We start from the raw sequence: 23,336 nt of genomic DNA on the forward strand, positions 1-23,336 counted from the left end.
CACTGGCTTCCTAATTCCAGCTCATTGTGGTCTTGAGGAATTCCTACTGGATGTAGCCAGATGTGGTTTCTAAGAATATTGAGAAGTTCTAAGAATAAACACCCCACCCCTGTAAAATGTTTTTCAATATTGGCCTTTTATTTAAGACCCCACCCCCAATATACACACATGCACAAATACTGAGTGGACCAAGAAGAACTGTATCTCAGGGTGGTCCAGGGGTCTTGGGTTGGCCATCTCTGAGGTACCCACGTTCAGTTTCCCATCCGTGTGTGTGACAAGTGATGTAACATCTCCACAGCATCAGTTTGAGGCTTAACTGGGATAGTCTTCACACTGTCCCCTCAGTGGCTGGCCTGCTGTAGATGCCCAGTAAATACTATCTGCTGGTGTCAGAGGTCCATGCAGCTGTGCTTGAATACAAACAGCAACGCTTTTTGTTGAACTTTCCTGACTGAATTGTTATCTAAGGACAGGGTGACTTTACTTCTGATTAAACATTTATAATCCATTGTAGGCTGAGGACATTACATGGAGCTGTAAGCATTTTCACCTCATGTGCGATAATTTATATATAAACATGATAAGAGGAGCTGCGACTCCTGTTAGTTGGCTCTTGATTTCTCAATCATCTCATTTGGAGGCCTCTGGAATAATCAATGAAATGATCATCTGTACTCTGACCAAGGGTTTTTGAGGTCATGAATACAGTGTGACAATTTTAAGATAGGCATATGTGTTTCAAATTCACATTCGCAGTTGCTGGCTTGAGTATTTAAAGTTACCCAGAAAGACTTACACATCACAAGCAGGCTCTTCATGTCAGTGGTGTGTGCATGTTTCAAGTAAATGCCATGATGGTAATGAAAGATTTGCAAGCCCATGATACATGATTCACCTAAGTAAAGACATGCGTAGAGAACTGTCCTTTCTGTCCTAATCTGTGCTCTTGGTCCGGGCAGATCCTGTATTAGAGTCAAGAGCTCGTTTGCAAAAAAATATTTGTCATTTAATATGGAATTTTAAAAAATTACTTTTATTTTTATGTAAGTTTGTGTTTTGCCTGCATGTATGTCTGTGTAAGGATGTTGAATCCCCAGGAACAGGAGTTACAGACAGTTGTGAGCTGCCATGCCATTGCTAGGAATTGAACCCTGGTCCTCTGGAAGAGCAGCCAGTGAGTGCTCTTTACCTCTGAGCCATCTCTCCAGTCCCCTTAATATGGATTCTTATAGTAAAAATTCTATGGCTATAAAACTTAAAAATGTCTTATGGTTGCCTTTTTGGTTTTGCTCTTTTGTGCTTTTGAGGCAGGGTCTCATGTAGCCCAGGCTGGCCTTGAACCCTTGATCCTTCCTGCCTCAGCCTCCAGAATGCTGGTTTTATAAGCATTTGCTATAATCCCCTGATTTGTTGTATAAAAATTTTGCCCAAATGCCTGCCTCTTAGTCATTACTGGAATCTTCACTGCATTACCTGTGTGCGGTGAGAGGCATGGATGACTTTTCCGTTGTTCTTATATCCCTTTGTGTTTCCAGATGCCTTCAGCAAACATTTTTAGTTATAAAAACGGGAAATGAGCACAGCAACAGGAAATAGGAATGCAACAGACTGACTAAGTGTCATAGAAATTGTTCGGGGGTCTTCTACCCAGGGCAATGCCCCTTGCTTCATTGGGGGCAGATGATGTGAATGCCCTTGGCAGTAGGTACAGAAGAGGGGATCTGAGTTGAATCATGAGAATTCTGGGGAAGCCAGAAAACAGGTCTCTCGGCAAGGGCATCTGCCATAGAATGTGGTAATTCTGTAAAGATGATCTAGCATGATTCTGTGATGACCCAGCATGATTCTGACTCAAAGCTTAGGGCAGCTTTTGAAGGTGTAGTCTCCAATACCCAGGGACAGTGTCTCAGTCAGTGGTGACTACATTGACACCATCAGACAAAAATCAAAGTAGGTTGTTCTTTTCCCCCTGCTAGTAGTTTGGGCATTTGGAGACCTAACAGTGTTGTAGGTATCTCTCAGAAAACTGTTTTGTCTTTGAGAATGTTAGCTAGCATCCTTATTGCTCAAACATGGTGCCTTGTATTATAGATTCTCAGTTATTTAACAGTTTGTTAGTTCCTTTTCCCTAGTGACCTTGCCCTCTTGTTCTCTTCTGAAAACAAACATGCTCCAAAGGATTTAACAGGGTTTTCTTTCCCAACACTCCTTAATGTTGGGAACTGGTACTTAGTGATTTCAGTGAAATGTTATAGTAATAAGATAGGAGTAAGGGGGAAAAACCCTCAGTTAATGGCTGACACAAAAATAATCCACACTGTATCCAACAGTTCTAGTAGTGTCCAGGCGTTTTAATTCCAGAGAGTGGGTGGGTTTTTGTTGTTACAGCTACATCCCTGGGTAATGTATTTCCCAAGCCATAATCAACTTTAGTGTCTTATTTGAGGTTTTGAGGACATTCTTAATAAGAGTGGATTTGGCACCTCTAGACAATACCATGGTCTGCTAAGATGAAATTGAAAATAAAGGTTAAAAACTGAAGCTGTTCTCTTTTCCCCAACTCTGCAGACTGTACGACCTACTTGAACCCAGTTGGGAAGCACATGATTGCCGATGCCCAGAACATCACGGTCAGCCAGTACGCTTGCCATGACCAAGTGGCAGTCTCCATTCTTTGGTCCCCAGGGGCCCTTGGTAAGTGGTCATGGTCACATTCTCTGTGGTGGATGGGTGATGCCAGGATGAGTGGCCATGTGTGGTGTGTTGATGACAGTGACGCTGAGAAAGGACACTGGTGCCTTTGTCCTTTGTTGTACCCTCCTGGCTGATGCACACACCCACACCCACACGCACCCACACAGGACATACAGAGCTTGTAGAACTGCCCCATGGCCTGTGTTTTGTTTTGTTTCCTTGTTTTAGAAAATCATGAGTTTGAAAGATAGTGTGATTGGTGATGGTTTTACTTTTAGGCAAGGTTTTAGTCTGTAGCCCAGGCTGAGTGCTTTAGCCTTAGTCGAGGGAGGTGATGGTCCTGCGAATGCCTGTGGCCTGTCCAAGGGCATATTGGCTTTGCCTTCCACTGTAAGTGATCTCTGTTCTCTACCGTCACAATGACATGTGGGTCCACCTTTAGCACATTTTGTGATTTTTTTTTTTTTTTTTTTACTTCTCTCCCTCCCCCCACCCCCAACAGGAAATCCTTGTTTTTATAAGAAAGCACGAAATCAGTGAGTTTTAAGAGTTGGAGACCAAGTTGAGTTTTTTGTTTTTGTTTTTTTAAGTCAGGGTTTCTCTGTGTAATAGTTCTGCCTGCCCTGGAACTCAGTGTAGACCAGGCTGGCTTTGAACTCACAGAGACCCGCCTGCCTTTGCCCCCCCCCCCCAGGGCTGGGATTAAAGGCCACCACTGCTGAGCCCTCTCTCCAGCCCCAAATGTTGTTTCTTTTTTTGCTCTCAAAAGGCAAGCTCCTATGAGATCTAAATAGTAGGTCCTGCAGAGATGTTGTACTGTGTCATCATGTCTGACTCTCTTGTCACTCTACAGGAAGCTTTGTGATTGAAAAACACCATGCACCAAAAAATTCCCAGGTTCTACAATATGAGGCTCTAATTGTGGCTTTTCTGCCAGAGCCACATTGAAATATGTGCTCTTCATCAAATAATTACAGAATTGGAGGACCAGCTCAAAAGAGAAAAAGATTTCTGTGACCTTTGCCATCAATAATTTCCCCACCTGGTTAATTGCATCCTGTGTAATTACTTTTGCCCTGGGAGGGGAAGGGTTGGAAATGTCTGCTTGTCTGGTGTTCAGAAAGCATGTGAAATCGATATCTCAACAATTGAGGCCAGCTTTGGGGAACTCCAGCTGCACTTGGGCCACTCCAGTCTCCATGGGATACAGAGCCCCAGTGCTGGCTCCTGTGGCCATCAGAGCTTAATCCTTTTGAAAGCATCTAGTCAGATGTGCAGTGGGAGGAAACTCAGGTGGAGGCTGGGCTGGTGCCTTTCAGAAGCACTGTGGGCATCTTGGGGCCTCTGAGGGCTGTATGCAGAGCACACACTGGGCAGCCCTTGGGTATCTACATTTCAGGCATGATTAGTGTAAGACCGCCAATTCCCTAAAATATTTAATCTCAAGCCTAGGAACCCTCTTGAGCGCAGACATACACTTTGTTGGGAATGTTGTAAGTTCCCAGTGAAACACATCAAGGAAGTATATAGCTAAAACTAGAGATTGAAAACAAAGTTTGGGGGCATTCACTAGGATTATTGTCAACTCTGTGTGCCTGAAATTATGCATTCCACTGGAGACTTTGTGATCCTAAATATTGAACCCAAGTGTTACAAAAGCAATAGATATTTGTTCCAGTGGCTGAGTGGGCTAGAGATGTATTAGGTACCATGATAGTGATCACTCAAGCTGTCACAGAGGAATGAAGGAACGTTGTGCATTCTCCTGTTCACTGGCAGAGTAGCTTCAGTGTGTAGCTGGAGAGGATTCGACCTTGGAGGAAGGAAAGTGTTCAAAAGTAATTAGGTTTGCATTTCATAAAAAAAAAAAAAAAAAAAAAAAAAAAAACTCTGTTTTGTTTAGGCATTGAATTCCTAAAAGGATTTCGAGTAATACTGGAGGAGCTGAAGTCAGAGGGAAGACAGTGCCAACAACTGATCCTAAAGGACCCGAAACAACTCAACAGTAGCTTCAAAAGAGCGGTAAGTCACACCCAGGGAATGTGCTCCTGAAGACACCATTGTTCCGGGGGTCTGAATGGTCTATTGAAAGTCTGAAATTGGAGAAGGGGGTGAGGGTGGGAGTGGGGGGGGGGCTATGGGGTCCTCAGCTCAGCCAAGGTGGGTAAGAATGGGAGGCAGCAGCTGAGCCTGCCACACACCCAGGAAAGCTCCTCAGCAGGCCTCTTCAGCTGTGGTAAACATGCCTCTCCAGTTACACTGAAGCAGTTAGAACTCTCCCAGGTGTCTGGTCTGAAGAGTACTGTGGGCTCATCCTTGTTAGATGCCTCCAGCTCCAAGGTTCCAAACCCAAGCTGAGTCTGTCAAGTTGACCTGACTTTCTGCTTTCCTGGTATTTGCTCAGGTCTGCAATTGTGTCTAAGTGATAGTGTAGAGTGTGCTGTCTTTTGTAGGTGGGGGTGGACATTTCCTCCACACTACATGTGTCTTTGTTTCCTTTTAGGGAATGGAATCTCAGCCTTTCCTGAATATGAAATTTGAAACGGATTACTTTGTGAAGATTGTCCCCTTCCCTTCCATTAAAAATGAAAGCAATTACCATCCGTTCTTCTTCAGAACCCGGGGTGAGTATGGTCTTTCTTGCCTGGCTCCCAAAGGAGTAATTTCTGCTCCCATTGATCTCTCCACAGATGTGTTGAAAAACACACCAGATACTGATAGGCAGGGTGAGAAGCAAGTTTACATTAAAAAAAGAAAAGGGGACATGGTTTTTCTACAATCCAAGTTGTCCTGAAATTCAATAGGTAGCCCAGGTTACACTAACCCCATGTCAGTCCTCCTGTCTCCACTTCAAGAATACTAGGGTTACAGGCATGAGCCACTATACTAGCTCAGAAATGCATTTTCAAGAATAAAGGCTGGAGAGTTGGCTCAGCACTTAAGAGCACAGGCTATTCTTCCAGAGGATCTGGGTTTGATTCCCAGCACCCACAGGGCAGCTCACAACCATGTGTAATTCTAGTTGCAGGGGATCCAGTGCCCTCTGTGGACCTCTGTGGACACCAGGTATACACATGGTGCACAGACATGCCTGCAGGCAAACCCCCCCATACACATTCAAGATAATAAAAAGGAAATAAATAAGTAAAGGTTAGCAGGCATTAGCTATAGCACAGTGCTATAGTGCTTGCCTGGCATGTACAATCATTTGCTAGACGTGGCAACACATGCTAGTCATCCCAGCACTCAGCACAGAAGCAGGGAGAACATTGCAAATTTGATCTGTATAGACATTGCTGCTTAGCAAGACCCTATCCTAATACAAAGACAAATATACCAATAAGCCGGGTGGTGGTGGTGCATGCCTTTGATCCCAGCACTCAGGAGGTAGAGGCAGGTAGATATGAGTGAGTTTTAGGCCAGCCTGGTGTACAAATCGAGTTCCAGGACAGCCAGGGCTACACAGAGAAACCCCATCTCAAAAAGCCAAGAAAAAGGAAAGAAAGGAAACACACCAAGAAAATTTAGGCTAGGCCCAACTAGAGATACTTCTCTCTGCTTTGTTTTGGATCACGATTGATGTTCATTTACATATAGTTTTTTGTTAGCTTGTTTATTTATGGAGACAAGGCCTTACTCTGGAGCCCTGATTATAGAACCTAGCTATATAGTTAAAGCTGGCCTCAAACTTGATAGTCTTATTGCCCCTGCCCTGGGATTATAAACATGAGCTGCCATGCCAGTTGATATTTTAAAACATTTATTATTATTATTATTATTATTATTATTATTATTATTAATTATTATCCTTTTTGTCTAGTTTTTTGAGATAGGGTTTCTCTGTGTAGTCCTGGCTGTCTTGGAATTCACTCTGTAGACCAGGCTGGTCTTGAATTCACAGATATCCACTTGTCTCTGTCTCCAAAGTACTAGGATTAAAGGCATGCACCACCATGCCTGGCTAAATTATATTTATTTTGTGTGCATGTGTAGGGTGGGGGGGCAGGTGCCACAGTGTGTGTATGTGTGTGTGTATGTGTGTGTGTGTATGTGTGTGTGTGTGTGTGTAGGCACCATGGTGTGGTATGGAGGTCAGAGGATAACTTGAGGGACTTGGTCTTTTCCTTCCACCATGTGGGTCCTGGGGATTACTCCAGGTAGGCCATCAGGCTTGGTGGCAGATGCCTTTACTTGCTGAGCCATCTCACCAGTTCAGCATTTATCTTTTGATGACACTGTGATCACCATTAATGCATCTCTGTATAACAGCAATGTGATATTTGTTGGCAGGTATGATTTTTGTAATTTGGTTGTAGAGTACTTGCCTAGCTTGCATAAGACCCTCTGGCATTCAAAAAAAAAAAAAAAAAAAAAGACAGTTGGGAGGTGATTTAAAAAGAAACAAAGACACAGCCTAGGAATAAGAAGCTGAGAAGGAAAGGGTAAAAAGTAAAATGTAATATCACGAGGGTGGTCAGGATGAGATTAAAAGCCGTGTTTGAGGCAGGCAAGGCAGCACAGGGACCCACTGGCATTCATTTCACAGGATCCACATGAGAAAAGAGAGACCCAACTCCCCAAAGTTGTCCCCTGATGTTCTGACCCCCACATATAAAATAGAAAAATGCACACCCAAGACCACTTTTTCTAGAAAATTTCACTAAATTAACATTAAAATTTCTTCAGTCTCCATTCTAAATGCTTTCTAAATATTAATGCAGTCCACCTCTGTAATAATCTGGAAGAACCCCCCCCGCCCCCCCCCCCATACACTAAATAGATGTGCCCTCACTCACCGAGTGGGCAAAGGGCTTTGCTGAGAGCTGAGCACTAGAAGCCACACTGCCCGGGCACCTCCCTCATTTATTCTGCAGTGGCTTCTCTTTCATCTCCCTGAATGGCTGCTTTTAAATTTGGTGTCCAGTCACCGTGAGATCTTCAGTTTCTCATCCAGGTTGGCACCCCCTTTCCTTGTGACTGGTCTCTTTGTACTCCTCACTTTCTGTGAGGTGAGGTCTTAGCCTTAGCCTGTATCCATGTTTCCTTTTGTCAGATTGGTTTTAGTTGTTTTGTTTTTCAAGACAGGGTTTCTCTGCATAACTGCTCTGCTGTTCCTGGAACTCCCTTTGTAGACCAGGCTGGCCTCGAACTCATGGAGATCCATCCTGCCTCTGCCCCCTGAGTGCTGGGATTAAAGGCGTGCTCTGCCACAGCCCTGCAAAGTTGTGTTTTTTGGGCTTTTGTTTTTATTTTTTTCATGTGCATTCGTGTTTTCCCTGCATGTATGTCTGTGTGAGGGTGTTCGGTTCCCTGTAACTGCGGTTGCAGACAGTTGTGAGCTGCCATGTAGGTGCTGGGAATTGAACCTTGGTCCTCTGGAAGAGCAGTCAATATTCTTAACTGCTGAGCAATCCCTCCAGCCCTTTTGTCAAATTCTTAATGAGGTTGTTTTCTATGCTACCAAGATATTTTGTATGCCTTAATTTTCTAATTAAAAGGATATTCATTAGGTCAAGACCATGTATGTATCACATCTGTTCTTGCTTTCTACATAATAATCAGATATGTGTTTATGAAAAATTGTGCCTAAAAAGTAGAATGCTGGTGAAGGCTGAAATAACATCTCAGTGGTTACCAGAACCACTCTAGAGCCCTCTTACACAGCTGGAGAGATGGCTCAGAGGATACGAGCACTGGATGCTCTTCCAGAGGTCCTGAGTTCAATTCTTAGCAACCACATGGTGGTCATCCATAATGAGACCTGGTGCCCTCTTCTGGCATACAGAGATCCGTGTAGGCAGAACACTGTATACATAATAAATAAATAAATAAATAAATGTTGAAAAAAGAAAAAAAAGAAAAAAAAAAAAAAAAAAAAAAAAAAAGAAAGAAAAGAGCCCTCTTGTGTGTAGTCATCTCCACAGTGGGACATTCTGAGTGACAGAAGTATGAATAGTTCACTGCCTTTGGAGTCTTGAAGCTAAGTAATATAGACAGGTTTTAGAAACCTCGGTGGCTTTACATAGCTTCTACATAGGTGGCAGGAAATGCTCTCATCATTTAAATTTTTGTCAAGATGTAACATAACTGTATTGAAAAATCATTGTTGAGTTGACATAATTTGTACCTTCTCCAGCATACCAGGTCCAGTATATATTTTGTTCGATTGTTATAGAAGGAAGACATTGAACTGTCCTAAAACCAAAACTAGCCATCTTTCTTTCTTTTTTTAACCTAATAGCCTGTGACCTGTTGTTACAACCTGACAACATGGCCTGTAAGCCCTGTAAGTACATTTTATCTGTTGTCTCAAAGTGTTACCCCATAATGGTGTTGGGACAGCCTTTGGGTACTTACTGGGTCCTTCCTCCTCACAGTCTGGAAGCCTCGAAATCTGAACATCACCCAGCACGGTTCAGATGTGCAAGTGTCCTTCGACCATGCGCCACGGAACTTTGGCTTCCGTGGCTTCTATCTTCACTATAAACTCAAGCACGAAGGCCCCTTCAGGCGGAGGACTTGTAAGCAGGTGAGTGACTGTGTGAGGAACACACACGTTTCAAAGTGATATTGGGTGGCTGGGTAAGTGTTAAGCTCCCAAGCTCAGTGGATGTTTAAGAACGTTTGCTGTTGGGTCTGCCTCTAGCCGATTTAACATTGGCCTTGGCACTTTGGCTCTTTTAGGGTAGTTCGACACAGAACCAAGGGATGAAAGCACAGATATCTCTAGTTTGTATTGTGTTTTAAGTATCTACCAGGTGCTGTGTGGCAATCCCTAGCTTTCTGCTGTTCAAATCTGGGCTGCTCATCAAACAGCCCCTTCCATTCATCCTTCACAGATGGAAAGTCTGGTGCTCAGGGAGGTCATCAGACTGGTTGGAGTTCACATAGCTAGGAAGGAGAAAACACAGGTTTTGAGCCAAGTCAGTAGCAGATCAGTGGCCCTTGGTTTTTTGTTGTTTTTGTTTTTAAACTAAGTGTGCTCAAAACCAGTGGAAAGTCTCCTTCAGCTTTGGGAAGAAGAGGCCTGAGGCCTTTTCTAAGACATGAGCATTTGAATTGCTATTTGCTTCTTTGTAGGATCAGAATACAGACACAAGCAGCTGCCTCCTCCAAAATGTTTCTCCAGGGGGTTATGTCATTGAGGTATGCATAGCCATAGAATGCCCTTTTTGCTACATTGTGTCACTGAGGTATGTACAGCTACAGAATGCCCTGTTATTTCCACAGGAAGCAGTTCCCATAGAATTTTGAGTCTTTTGCTTGTTTATTTACTTTAAGACAGAGTCCCATGTAGCCCAGGATAGTCTCAAACTCCTTATAGAGCCGAGGATGACTTTGAAAACTAACTTTTCCTGTCTTTCCCTTCTGGGATTATAGATACTCATACCGTGCTCCTGGTTTTTATGCAGGCCCTGGGGATTTAAACTCTGGTTTCCAAACTTGCACAACAAATATTTTTTATTCACGGAGCCATCTCCTGCTCCATCTTTTTGAAAAAGGTTGACTTAAAGTGTTAAACTGCCTTCGTGCTCCCACTGCACGGGGATGGGAAATGAATGAAGTCGCCAGTGTCTACTTCCCTTGTAGATACGGTGTATAGATGTTCCATCACTTAAATGATAGTGACACAGCACTCTCTGCTCTGTAGCTGGTGGATGACAACAACACGACTAGGAAAGTGGTGCAGTATGCAGTGAGGCCAGGTAAGGCCCCTTCGGCTGGGATCTGATGCCACACTCTCGAGAGCAGGCTTTGTATTCTATGCTCTGTGTGTCCTTCATGTTCAACACAGTCACCTTTTCTCAAATGAGTTTCCGTGCACATTTGTATTGGTGGTGCCTTGAAGATCAAAGTGGGCATGGCATCTGCCGCTGAGACTAGGCTATTGTCCTTGGAAGAAAAGTGGTGGGAAGGAGGCCTTTCCTTAGGCAAAGTTCTGGCTCCTAGGTATTTACTGTCCCAGCATATTCAGAACTATTGGATTCTTTTCTACAACCCTTTAAAGAGAACTTGAATCCTTTTATAATCACCACAGCCCAGCTAGAGTAGAAGGTGGTTGGGGGACCCTGGAACCTGTTAGTCAGCTTATGTTTAAAAACAAAAGGGGAAAAACTTCTCCTACCCCTCTGTGAACCTGTTTTTCTGCTTAAGTTTAAAAGCTTTTTCTTTGAAATCTCCCAGTGCACTCTCCGTGGGCTGGACCCATCAGAGCTGTGGCCATCACTGTGCCTCTGGTTGTCATCTCCGCATTCGCAACACTTTTCACTGTGATGTGCAGAAAGAAACAACATGGTAACTGTCTCTTTGCACCGTGTCCTGTCCTCTCCACCTTCTGGTGTGTGGCAGGCCAAGGGTGGGAGCCTGGGAAGCCCTGTTCCTCCAGGAGGGCCTGGGGTGCCTCAGATTTCATTGCCAGTTCCTTGCCTACTGAAGTTCCCAGAATCCAAATATTTGTCTTTTAATCTCTGGGACCTGGCAATGGGGAGGCATAAAATCCAGTTCTCAAATGCAGGAAGTCTGAGTATGAGAACAGAGTCATATGGAGGGCTTCATCAGTGATAAGTTTAGTTATTTCACCTGAAAATTGCAGATGAGCTATATCTTGGTCTAGGTGGGTTACCCACGTATAAACTTACATAAAAGTCATGAAGACGTCCACTTAAGACTTGTGTGCTTTAACATAGCATGGGGGCACTAGCTTTGTATCCTAGCTATTTGGGAGTCTAAGGCAGGAGGCAAGAGGGTCACTTTAACCCAGGAATTGGAGGCTAGCTTCGGTAATACTGTGAAACCTTTTGTCGCCCCCAAAAAAGAGAGAGAGAGAGAAAAGAAATTTTGTTTTGGTATGCTTTACTTTTAAAAATTGTACTTAAACAATTCTCCTTCCCTCTGCTAATGCTTTATTTAGTGGCTTTGATTGCCAGTGCCATCGCTGGCACTTCTCTGATGGCAGTGGCTGCTGCAACATTTCTTGGCACATCCAAGGGCAGTTTCTGTCGATACCAGTTGTGTTTTTACTTCCTGATGCTGCAGGAACTGACTGCCTTGGTTCACAGTGCAAGTTGAGGCTGGTGGAGTGGAGGGCCAGAGACTCCGTAAATGGAGACGTCAGCTGTTCCTTTTGGTAAATTTACTTTGGAGACTGGATCTCTTGTAGCCCAGGCTGGCCTCCAGCTTGCTGTGTAGCTGAGAATGATCCTGAGCTTCTGACCTTTTTGCCTCCACCTCCCAAGTGCTAGAATCACTCTTGTACTGTGCCCTAGCTTAGCCGCTCATTCCTGAAGATACTGAGACCCAGGTCATATGGGAAAAGACAAAGCTTTGTTTATAAGTGTCAACCTTATCTTCTCTCCCAATTTAGAAAATATATATTCACATTTAGATGAAGAAAGCCCCGAGTCCTCCACATACACTGCGGCTCTCCCGAGGGACAGGTTCCAGCCACGGCCCAAGGTTTTTCTCTGCTACTCCACTAAAGATGGCCAGAATCACATGAATGTGGTCCAGTGTTTTGCCTACTTCCTCCAGGATTTCTGTGGCTGTGAGGTGTGGAATACAGTTTCTTCTTCTACCCTGGGCAGGATATAAGCTCCATATTCCTCTTCAATGCCTTCTCCTCTCCAATACTTTCTGGAAACCTACTTTTGCCCATTGCCTTAACTCTTTCCAAATCAGAATTAGTTTGAGTTTGTCCTCTCTGTCACCAAGCAGTAAATGTTTCATATAACCGTTCTTGCTTGAAACCCTTGAGTGGCATCCACATGGTAGGACATTTCATAAGTGCTGAAAAAGAGTGTCCTGGCATGGAACATATGGCCAGAATGTGAGATTGTCAGTGGGGCATTGGGAGAGAAGGTCAAAGAAGACAGCTTTTAGGAGTTTGGGCAATTCTCTGAAGGAGTTTGCTGAGATGGGAATGGGATCTTGGAGTCTGGGAGGCCTAAAGTTGAGTGGTACGATGTCATGGAAAGAAAAAACCAGTGAGAAGGCAGTGGCTAGAGAACCAGAAAGTAAAAGGAGAAGACTCCAGAATTTACCAAGCATGAATGTCTATGCTGGTCTCTTAGCTCTCCTGCTCCTGCTCCTCTTCCCCCCTTTTCCTCTTGTGCCCCACCCCACCCCCTCTCTTCCCCCTTCTTTTGGTTTATCTCACTATGTAGCTCTGGCTGTCCTGGAATTCATGTGTAGAACAGGCTGACCGATGTTTCACAGAGGTCCGTGGCCTGTCTCCCAAGTACTGGGATTAAAAGCTTGTGCCCCCATGCCTAGCTTTCTTAGCTCTTTTTGAGGCAACTATTAACATGTAGCTTTCTGTAAATAATGATGTTTCATTTTTAAAGTGAAGTCTGAAACTATCGTGGAAGGCATACCCTGTTTGTCACAAAAGCAACTAATCATGTGATATTTTGCAATTCCGTTGGCCCATTTCTTTGGTGAGAGTGCCCTCTGTTGTTAATAAGATGTATTTACAAGATGATGGAATTTTCCTCCTGGGGGACAAAGTCTTAAGCTTAGCTGGTGAATAGCTGCTGAGAAATGCCACCACTGTAGCCAGTGGCCTGACATGTTCAGATAGGACAGGCACAAGTGGTGTATTTTTGCCCTGTTCTTTTGTACATAGGTGAAATTGCACATAAAGAAATTTGTTTTTTTTTTAAATAACTACAACATCATCCATAAAATTGACGTGCCGTAGCTGAGTTAGTTCAGGTTGTTAAGCTTTTTAGTGCTGGGCTGGCTCATTTCTGATGATTTCCTGATTATCAGAACACCTCACATTGTGATTGCTCAGTCTGAAATAGGAATATATATATATATATATTTTAAAACATTTATGTTTTATTTATTAAGATGAAATCAGACCTATACAGAATTTTACACTTTTGTAAAACATGCCACATGTGATTTGACAAAATACATATCAAAAGATTAGTAGAACTATTTATACAATATATATATACCTAGAGGCCATATATTTTTAAAATACCCAGTTAGCTTGAATGCATAATGTTGGTTAAAGTCTGAGATGATTCAGTATTCTTTTCAACAGATGTTGGATGTTGGGGCTTTCTTTCCTTGGGTACCATTTTAGAACAGGAGAATAAGATCCTTTCAGAATGCCCCTCCCTGTATAATCTGTGGCTAGCTGTTAGGGATTAATTTTTGAGCTACAGGAGAAATGGTGCCATTACAGTTGTCGTCAAGGAATGCTGCTTACAGTATTAGATGAAAGTAGTTTGAATGGTAGAACCCTTTGTGAGGATCAGACATACTTGGTTTTCTTTCCCTTGACCTCCTATCCTCAACCCTCATGGTTCACAGGCCTTGTACAGCTATGACATTGTAGACCTCTATGAAACCATAGAGAAAGACACTGAATCCAGGCCGGGTTAACCAGGAAAACCACACTAAGCAGCAGTCTGTGAGCATGGCCACAGAGGCCCTCTTTCACAGTCACACTCTGCATGTGAGTCGCCTGTCATCATCAATGGCCCTGGCACCAGAGCCAAGCCCTATTTTTCATTACACTCTGGGATCACCACCTACCTCCTCTTTTCAGAGCCTTGTCCCCAGGGTCTTTCTGCTCCTTATATCACACACGCTATTCTGAGCTCCTTTCCATTCTGTCCTCTCTGTCACTGTCACACTGTGGGTTCCACGAGGACATTCTCAAGGTGTCTTAGGCAAGTCACTGAAAACCCTGGCCTCTTGTCTCTTCACTTGTGGGGCAGCAGTGCTAATGACCCAACCAACACGTTAACAAAATGATGTCATGGATGGCAAGCACTTCAGGAAGACTGGCATGTGAATGTGGTTGCTAACCACAGAGCTTTGGGAGTTCCTGTGTGTGTGCGCGCGTGCACACATGCACACATATCCCTGATAATAGTGGCTAAGGGCGGATGATGGGACCTCACTCACTGTCTCTCCAGTCTTCTCTCTGAGCATTGGCTTAATACAAGCAGCAAGATGATCTATCCTCTTTCCAGGTGGTTCTGGACCTTTGGGAAGATTTCAGCCTCTGCAGGGAAGGGCAGAAGGAATGGGTCATTCAGAAGATCCACGAGTCCCAGTTCACCATTGTCGTGTGCTCTAAAGGCATGAAGTACTTCGTAGATAAGAACTACAAACGTAGAGGTGGCAGTCGCAGTGGGGAGCTCTTCCTAGTGGCCGTGACAGCCATTGCTGAGAAGCTCCGCCAGGCCAAGCAGAGTTCATCTGCAGCGCTGAGCAAGTTTATCGCTGTCTACTTTGATTATTCCTGTGAAGGAGATGTCCCCTCTGTCCTGGACCTGAGCACCAAGTATAAGCTCATGGACAACCTTCCTGAGCTGTGTTCCCATCTGCATTCAGGAGAACACAGCCCGCAGGGCCTGGGTCAGCACCCAGGAAACCACAGCAGAAGGAACTACTTCCGGAGCAAGTCTGGCCGCTCCTTGTATGTTGCCATTTGCAACATGCACCAGTTTATTGATGAGGCGCCTGATTGGTTCGAGAAGCAGTTTATACCCTTCCATCCTCCCGCTGCGCGCTACCAGGAGCCGGTCCTGGAGAAGTTTGACTCAGGTTTGGTTTTAAATGATGTCATAAGCAAACCAGGGCCAGAGAATAACTTCTGTCTAAAATCTGACACTTCTGTACTTGGGGCCACCAGGTCAGCTGACTCATACTCACACCTGGAAAATCACCATGCAGGCCTGGACCAATACACCGAGGCCCTGACCATCTGTGATAATGGCCCTGTGTTGCAGCCCCTGTTGCTTGCAGGGAAAGCTAGCATTCCCTCAGATATGCCACGGGACTCAGGCATATATGATTCCTCTGTGCCCTCATCAGAGTTGTCTCTGCCTCTGATGGAAGGACTCTCCCCTGACCAAATGGAAACATCTTCCCTGACTGAGAGTGTATCTTCCTCCTCTGGTTTAGGTAAGATGCCTTGGAACTGGGCTCTCATTTTTTCTATCTACATACCTATATATCTGTCTTCAATCTAATCATTTAATCCATCTCTCTCTCTCTCTCGATATATATATATATATATATATCACCTATTCCCTATTCATTTATTTATTTATTGGTTTTGTTTTTGAGACAGGGTCTCTGTGTAACTCTACCTGTCCTGGAATTCACTAAGTAAACCAGGCTGGCCCCTCCATTGTGTTACACATGGTGTTGCCTTTAAAAAATTATGTTTATTTTTTTTTGTGTGTGTGTACACACACAGGGATGGAGCATGTATCATGGCATACGTGTGCAGATCAAAGGATAAATAGTAGGAGTAGTTTCTTTCTCTCCATTGTGTGGGTCCCCCAGATTAAACTCAGGTTGTTGGACTTGGTGGCAGTCTCCTAACTCTGAGACATCCCACGAGCCCTGCATTGCCTTTCTACATTGGTAAAAGACTGGAATACCAAAACACATGCACTGGGTAAGGGTCTGTGGGATTGTGTCTTTGCTGGGATGCATAGCATTTGCTACCTTTATCCTCCTACTGCCTTCAAAGCCCTGATATATATTGAACCTGAAGTTCAGGAATGCAGTATTCTCTATCCTAGCTCTACACAGCACTCCAGGTAGGAGGGCTCTTCCCCAGAGAGCCTCGGGAATCTACCACACTTAAAATATTTTAGTTACACATGCAAAACTTTGGCCCTAAAGGAGGGATCTTCCTTCCTCTACAAAGGGGACTAGATCCTTTAAGAGGATGGGAGAGTTGGTCTGAACTGGCTCTGATGCCTGCTTCATTGGTACAAAGTCACAAGCAAATCCCAGCCATGGCTTGGTCTGGACGAGTGAAATACACTGACCGTGTGGCTCTGTCCCTTTCTTTTCTCCTTAGGCGAGGAGGACCCCCCTACCCTCCCTTCCAAGCTTCTCACCTCTGGGGTATGCAAAGCAGAACATGGTTGCCACAGATACACCGATGAACTCCAAGCAGTTGCCCCTTTGTAAGGGCATGGAAGAATCTAAGCAACACCACTTTAACTGCTGCTCACTCTGGTTGCCCAGCTCTGCGGTTGTGCAGCCTACTTGGAACAAAAGTGGCCAATTCTCCATCCTTTCTGCTCTAGCGTTTCCCATCTCCCAAAAGCATATGGAGCTCTACAAGGCATGTCTGCTAGATCAGGCAGCAGCTGGCTGTGTGATGGGAGCCTGTTCTGGGAGCTAGAGAGGAAGCAGGTAGAGAGAAGAGAAAGCACCAGCACTTCTTGTTCTGACTTCACTGAACTCTGCAAACCTTACCTAGCCCCTCTCGGCTAACTTTAATTCAAATGCTTTGTGGAAAAAGCACTTTGAACGTCGTTACAGCTACACATGTCAAGTACTGTCTGGGACCCAGATTGTGCTGCAAGTGATATTTCCATTCACTTTTGATGTGGAACTTACACTGTTGTCCTGAGTGTTCACTAAACTTTGAGTCAAAGGTCCAGACAACGACTAAGTGTCCATCCAGTCACTTTTTATGAAACAACTGTCTCTGTTTTGCTGGGAAACATGGCTGACCAGGATGGACTTGCATGGAGCACGCTGACCATCTTGACCATCCTATGCAAGGAAGATACCAGAACCTGGGCATCTTCCCTGGGTTTAAGTGGCCATCATGTGGGGACCACAGCTGTCTGTTTAGTTTCCCTGGGTTACATTTACTGCTCTGTAGCTGAGGTGATGATGGCTGGAAATAGAGGACTGATACCCAGCTAGACGACATTGTTGGAAGCTGTGGTTTCAGCCTCAGCTGGTGCTCTATGTCCTGAATGTCAGAGATCAGAATATACTAAAATACAACAGTGTGTGGGAGGTAATGGCCAGTTAATCTGATGTGGTTTTGACTAGTGACAAACCTTCTTTTAGAAAGCAGGAAGGAGGAGATTGTTACAAAAGTAAATATTCTATTTTCATGAATGACTCTTGTACAGAAGTTCTTTTTCCAAAGGCAAAACATCTTTTCACATGCTATGTATTAATTAGATATATGTAATGACTCATTTGTCTCCTGTGGAAACCTTTATCCTCTCATTCTGACACACTTGGTGTGAGCATCCTTCTCCATTGTTATCACGAGTGTTGTTGGATTTTGGCAGTCGGTTTTCTCAGCATTCGGTTGGGAACTGTGAAGGATTTTCCCCATTCCTTAGCCATTTAGAATCAACATTAAGGAGGATGCTGATAAAGACCCCAAGGTGGGGGTAGAGGCGAGATGAGACAGGGCTTTTCCTTCTAGGCACACATGTTTTCAGAGGGAGGGGAAGGGAACCTCTGATCTCACTGAGAAGAGGTGGAGGTTTGTGTGTATTTTAGAAGAAAGTACCCTCCCTGTTCTGCACAGGCAGCTGGCAGCTTCTCAGGAGAATATGCTCCTCTGTCCTCTGGTAGAGGACAGAGCAGCTGCTCTGGGTGAGCTGTGAGACAGTCTCACTGTAAAACCAGACCTCTCAGCAGAGGGTTTGTTCCATATTGTCACTGTGGAATCTAGACTGAGCAGACAGAGCTCCCACCTCCATGAGACTTCCCTGGCCATTCTCAGTCTTGGCATTCATTCTCTGAGGGAGATCAGTGGGCTGAAATTGCTAATGTTCACTGGGAACATCACAGTGTGTGTGTGTGTGTGTGTGTGTGTGTGTGTGTGTGTGTGTGTGTGTTAAACTGAGGCCAAGAAATGTTTTATGCCCACCCCGAAAGAAACCACTTTTAGGATGGTACTCAGCTTTGCATATGGAATGTGGGGCCTCCTGAGATTGGCTAAGAACAGCAGGGGCTTTGGGCTGAGGGCTAAGTGAGGCCCAGGCAGAGATCTCATTGTGTGGATTCAGGTGAGGAAAGTGGAGGGAAACCATCTTAGCCCTCTTTTGCTGATCTAAACCATCAGGATCACGAGGTGGTGTTTCAGTTTACATTTAGTGATTGTATGATTTAATTTTTGAACTACAAATGTTTTCTATTAGAAGGCTCAGATTCTAATGTGCCAAGTGATGAAAGTACAATAAGGTTGCCTAACTCAGGGTGAGCAGATAGTGGCAATGAGGTGAATTTTACTAGTCAACCCCTTTTCCGCCTCCACCTCATCACTTGAGCTAGGGATGAGAATTGCCTTCCAGATGAAGGCACAGTGTCTGTTCTGAACGAAGCTGCAGTTTTGAATCAAAATTGCCCCACAAAATACAAATGGTAGGATGGAATTAGAGAGAGGTTCTGACAAGGCACGGGCCTTCTGATGCTGTATAAAAACAGAAGGAGGTCTGAGAGTGAATAGTGTGTGCATAATGAGAGGTGTCCACTGGAAAGGAGGCTGGGGCGAGGCCGGGGTAAGGCCGGGGCCACAGGAAGCCAAGAATGATGAGGTAGTTGTTGACCTGTGTCTGTGGGTATGCCACAAATGTGTCTGATGCTGAGAAATCTAGCAATGGGGGTGAAGGGGTTGTCTGAGCAGTTGGTGGCAAGTAACAGGAACCACCTCAGTGGATCCCACCCAGCTACACAGGTGCAGAGCTTGGGGCTTTGGGTACATGGATTTCTAGAAGGAATCAGAAGTCATCTTTGCCCAGGGATCCAGATGGATCTGAGGTTTTTGATTGGCAGACAAGTGCTAATTGAAGTCAGTCCTGGGTCAGAAGCCAGGCTGTCTTAGTGCTGATGAAGTCATGGGAGCATGTAGACTGGGTTCAAGTTCACATGCAATTGAAGCTCACACTTACTGCTTCATGGCAACGTGATTGTTTTTGTTACTGGTTTTCTCAACAACTTTTAGTCTTAGGTCCTCTGACTTTTATATAAGTATGCAAATAGGAGTCTATTCCCCCAAAACTGTGGCATTGCAGGGTTTTGGGGGCTTTTCATAAGGAATAGGGAAGTTATTTTGTTCCTGGAGGAGAAAGAAAGGAAGACACAAAATCCCTAGCTACCTCAACAGAAGAGAGAACATTCTGCCTTTATGGGGAAAAGGTAGACAACACCAAAGTGAAGGTTTCTCATCTTTCTCTTTTCTCTTCCATTGCTAGGGATGGCTGCCCTGCCCATAGTTGGCAGGTCTGTGCCTTCTGGGGCATCAGTGTACTCAGGCATAAGGAAAATAGGAGTGGCACGACACCTACAAGAGAGGCAATGGGACATGGTGGCAGCTGGAGCAAACTGAGGCACCCCTGTCAAGCCTTCGGAAGGCTCGGCATCCCATGAGTGTCTCCAGACACTGTTTGCTGGTTTTCCCAGTTTTCAAGCTATTAATGTCTAACACTGACAAGCAAGACAACCCAAATTTAGTTCTGTGGACCCACCCTCTCCTTAAAGTTGTGTTCTTTAACTTCCTCATACTGGCCGTGGCACTCACAGATACCCATGTGGTTTGTTCCTGTGTATCCCAGGCTGGCCTTGAACTCCTGATGCCTCTGTCTTTGGCATGAACCATGACCCACAGCATCAATATGATTCTGAGTGCATTTGAAATGCATCCGTGTCTCTATATTTCATAATGTCTCTAGAGAAAGGCAGCTCAGCTGTCAGTTTCAAATTCAGATGTATCCTGTCCAGGAAACAGTTGCATTTAAAACCCTGGACTTTGGGGGCCTTTTATAGTTTAACTCTAGTAGAAATCATGTTTTTATGTGGGGGGCATTTCTGAGCTTATGCCAAGATATTAATAGGAGAAATTTATTTGGGGAATATAGCAAAGGCTTGTATAACACCCCACACTGGGTTTTGGCATCACTCTTTTTCTGTAATCTAGGACTCTGTTGCAGGTGTGATATAAGAAACTGGACAGGTGCATCTCTTCCTGTTGGATTTCTTCCTGTTGTTGAGATACCAGGTGTCCCCATGGGTGCTTGCTCACCCATGTCATATCACTACTTTTCTAGATCCAAGGGTGAAAGTTAGCTGAAGCAAGGTTGACTGAAAGTGGTTGGCTTTGGTTCCGGTGAGGAGAGGCTTAGATCACCCAGCACGTTCCCTCCATGTGCTTAAGACAAGCTGTGCTTGAGTTGTTCCAGACACAAAGCTGTGGCTGAGAGTCTGGCTCTTTAGCGAAGATTCTGTAACCTCCCTGTTGATTGGACAATTCTTTGTATGTCTTCCTTGCAGAAATTCAAACCAGCTTTCTTTTGTCTAGGGTGTAGAGGAGAAAGAACAGCTGGTCACCTTCCCAGTATTGAAAAACCACAGTGAAGTCATCCCCTGGTGTTTTTTCAGTAGTAAATAATCCCACCCACTTAGTTTCACAACTCTTGTTCTCTCGGGACTTCATGCCCTCCATCCTACACGTCTCAGCTTCACACTCAGTTCTGTTACCCAAACAATGCCGATGCCTTGTGCACTTGGGTGCCATCTGACAACCCTACCCCAGTTAGGATTACAGGGAAATTTGTGTGGGCCTGGCTGCTCTAACCACATTTAAAAAATGGCATGGCACCTTTAAAGAACTGTCACACCACTGATATGCATTCCAAGAGTTGTGCCTGCCATGTTCTCTTGGTGATAGTCTTTGCCCCTGTGGTGTAGTTTCTTTTCTCCCACAGGCAATCAGTTGGTGCCTATGCCAGATGTATTTAATCTGAAGACACCCTGCAAGGCCAGCTCTTACCTTGAGTGGCAGCTACCCCTGCACTCCACTGTTGGGTTCTGTTTTTACTTATCTCTAGACTTTACCTTTATTTTGTGAATCATATTATCTAAACAGTGCACACCTCAGCAGAACCTCTGGCAAGGTAAGGCCAGGAGTTGCTAAGTGCCACTTTTCCATTGTTGTTGGGGACTAATTTATAAATCCCTTTGAATGCCTCAGTAAGGGCCTCTGGAGAATTTTGGCCAATTGTTTTCTTTCCTGCCCCTTGGCTCCTGTTGACATTCATCTGGGACCACAGACACCAGGGCTCTATCTTTCAGACGAGCAGGCAATAGTGGTATAGTGATACAATCAGAAATCAGACAGAAGAAATCGTTCCAACTGCACAGCTAATATTTATGTCACATAGGTCCTGTAGAAAGAGTCAAAGGAGCAGCTTTCTGTGGATGCCACTGGGTTATACTCAATGTGCTCATTGGTTATTTAAAAGAAAAATTCTCTTCCTCTCAAAGAAGCATGTCAGATTTAGACAGCAAAAACTTATACCAACTCCAAAGTGTTCATTCTGAGAGTAACTTTAATTTTTCTTATCTGTTTAAAACACAAAAATATTTTTGCTGTGGAAGCTCCTGTGTTGGAGGAGGAGGGGGCTTTGGGCACAATGATGACTGGTGTCATTGTTCTGTTTTATCTTGTAATTTTTCCTTTGTGGGATTTGGCAGAATAGTGAGCATTGACAGTCAGTAGCAGTGTGCCACATTTTTACATTGGGGATAGTGATGAGATTTGACTGAACAAAACCCTGTAAATAGATGATAGCAAGTCATGGCTGACATTTGTAAGATGTTTTTTGTGCCTTAGAATTTCTGCATCAAATAAAATGTTTTGTGGTAAGCCTGCAGTGATTCCTTGTTTCAGAATGTCTGTCCTGTCTCCAGAGCTTGGGCTCCTGGCCTCTTACAGAGGAGGCTGAGAAGGTAAGGCACTCTTCCAGGTAAGTTTCTGGTACCCAGTCCCAGCTCTGCTGCAGGTGCTGTGACCCTGTGATTAGGAGACCTCCAGTTTCTATAGAAAGGGTCCAAAGCCCTGCTTTAGGGGTTGCTGACAGCACCCAGCAGTTGTCAGTGTACCCAAAGTGAGAGATCTCCGCCAGAGGGCAATGGTTGATAAGCAAATGGTCAAAGTTGGACTCTTGGGCATGTCAGGGTCAGAAATCAGGGTGTGCCCAGAATTTGCAGCTTGTATTTTTTTTTTTTTTTTTTTTTTTTTTTTTTTTAGCTAACTTGAGGGAATGGAAGGAACAAAGAGCAACTTTGAAGCAATCACTGTGGGCCATGGAAGAGCATATACCCCCTTGCCTTGGCATAAACATTCTTCCTGTCCACCTTGTCCACTGATGTACTTTTCCCCTGATGACAGACACTGAGTATCTCATGGGTGTGGTCTCACTTAGCTTACTGTGACTCTTGTAGTGGATCATCTTACTGTCCCCATTTTACAAAGAAACTGAAGCTCAAGCTCTTAGTTATTGAATGAAAAAAGTAAAATGACATGGCTGCTTCTGAGGGATTGGGGTTCTCAATATAGATATAAGGGAGAACACAGGCAGGCAAAGGCATATGGGAAGAGTCTGGAGTGAGCATGACTGGCAGACAAGAGAAGAGGGCAGAGGGGAGAGCCAAGAGGTTAGGAGGAAGCCAGGATACCAAGAGACAAACAGAACCCAGGAAGATCAACTGGGGTAAGGGCAGCCCAGTCCCTGGGCTGCAGAGTTCAGGGTAGGGAGTAGAGTGTGCCAGGTACTGGTGTCTCATTTGATATGTTAATAGGCAACTCAGCCTCAGTCCTTTGTCCCTGGTTTGAGACCTAACACAACTAGTGTCAGATCCTACCTTACTGCTCAGGCCTGGCCACCCAGATAAAGGTAGACTCGAAACTGTCAGGTTGAGGAGCAAGTGATGGCTTTCCTTGGCTTGGGCCTTTTCTCACATCCCCTGACACAAGAAGGAGCCATCAGCAATCTCCCTCACTATTAACACTCAGGCCCAGAGATAACTAGCTTTGCTAAAGTTACAAATAAGGA

At 44.6% G+C, this 23,336-nt stretch overlaps 1 protein-coding gene across 2 annotated transcripts in view; it reads left to right on the forward strand.

Annotated features, from left to right (window-relative positions):
* Il17rd (interleukin 17 receptor D) overlaps nt 1-17,499 on the forward strand; it is a 56,954-nt gene extending 39,455 nt beyond the window's left edge. Inside the window, exons 3-13 of one of the 2 annotated variants that reach the window (XM_051176743.1) lie at nt 2,572-2,697; nt 4,601-4,719; nt 5,201-5,321; nt 8,939-8,983; nt 9,075-9,226; nt 9,778-9,843; nt 10,349-10,403; nt 10,882-10,992; nt 12,062-12,246; nt 14,691-15,627; nt 16,541-17,499. In XM_051176743.1, coding sequence (XP_051032700.1) covers nt 2,572-2,697; nt 4,601-4,719; nt 5,201-5,321; nt 8,939-8,983; nt 9,075-9,226; nt 9,778-9,843; nt 10,349-10,403; nt 10,882-10,992; nt 12,062-12,246; nt 14,691-15,627; nt 16,541-16,653 — 2,030 coding nt within the window. In that variant the 3' untranslated portion in view covers nt 16,654-17,499. The remainder of the gene's footprint in view (nt 1-2,571; nt 2,698-4,600; nt 4,720-5,200; nt 5,322-8,938; nt 8,984-9,074; nt 9,227-9,777; nt 9,844-10,348; nt 10,404-10,881; nt 10,993-12,061; nt 12,247-14,690; nt 15,628-16,540) is intronic. The other variant, XM_051176744.1, reaches the window with a different exon arrangement.
* The last annotated feature ends 5,837 nt before the right edge of the window (nt 17,500-23,336 follow it).

Source organism: Phodopus roborovskii, unplaced genomic scaffold (assembly GCF_943737965.1).
Source record: "Phodopus roborovskii unplaced genomic scaffold, PHOROB, whole genome shotgun sequence".
In the NCBI taxonomy this organism is placed as follows: Eukaryota; Metazoa; Chordata; class Mammalia; order Rodentia; family Cricetidae; genus Phodopus; species Phodopus roborovskii.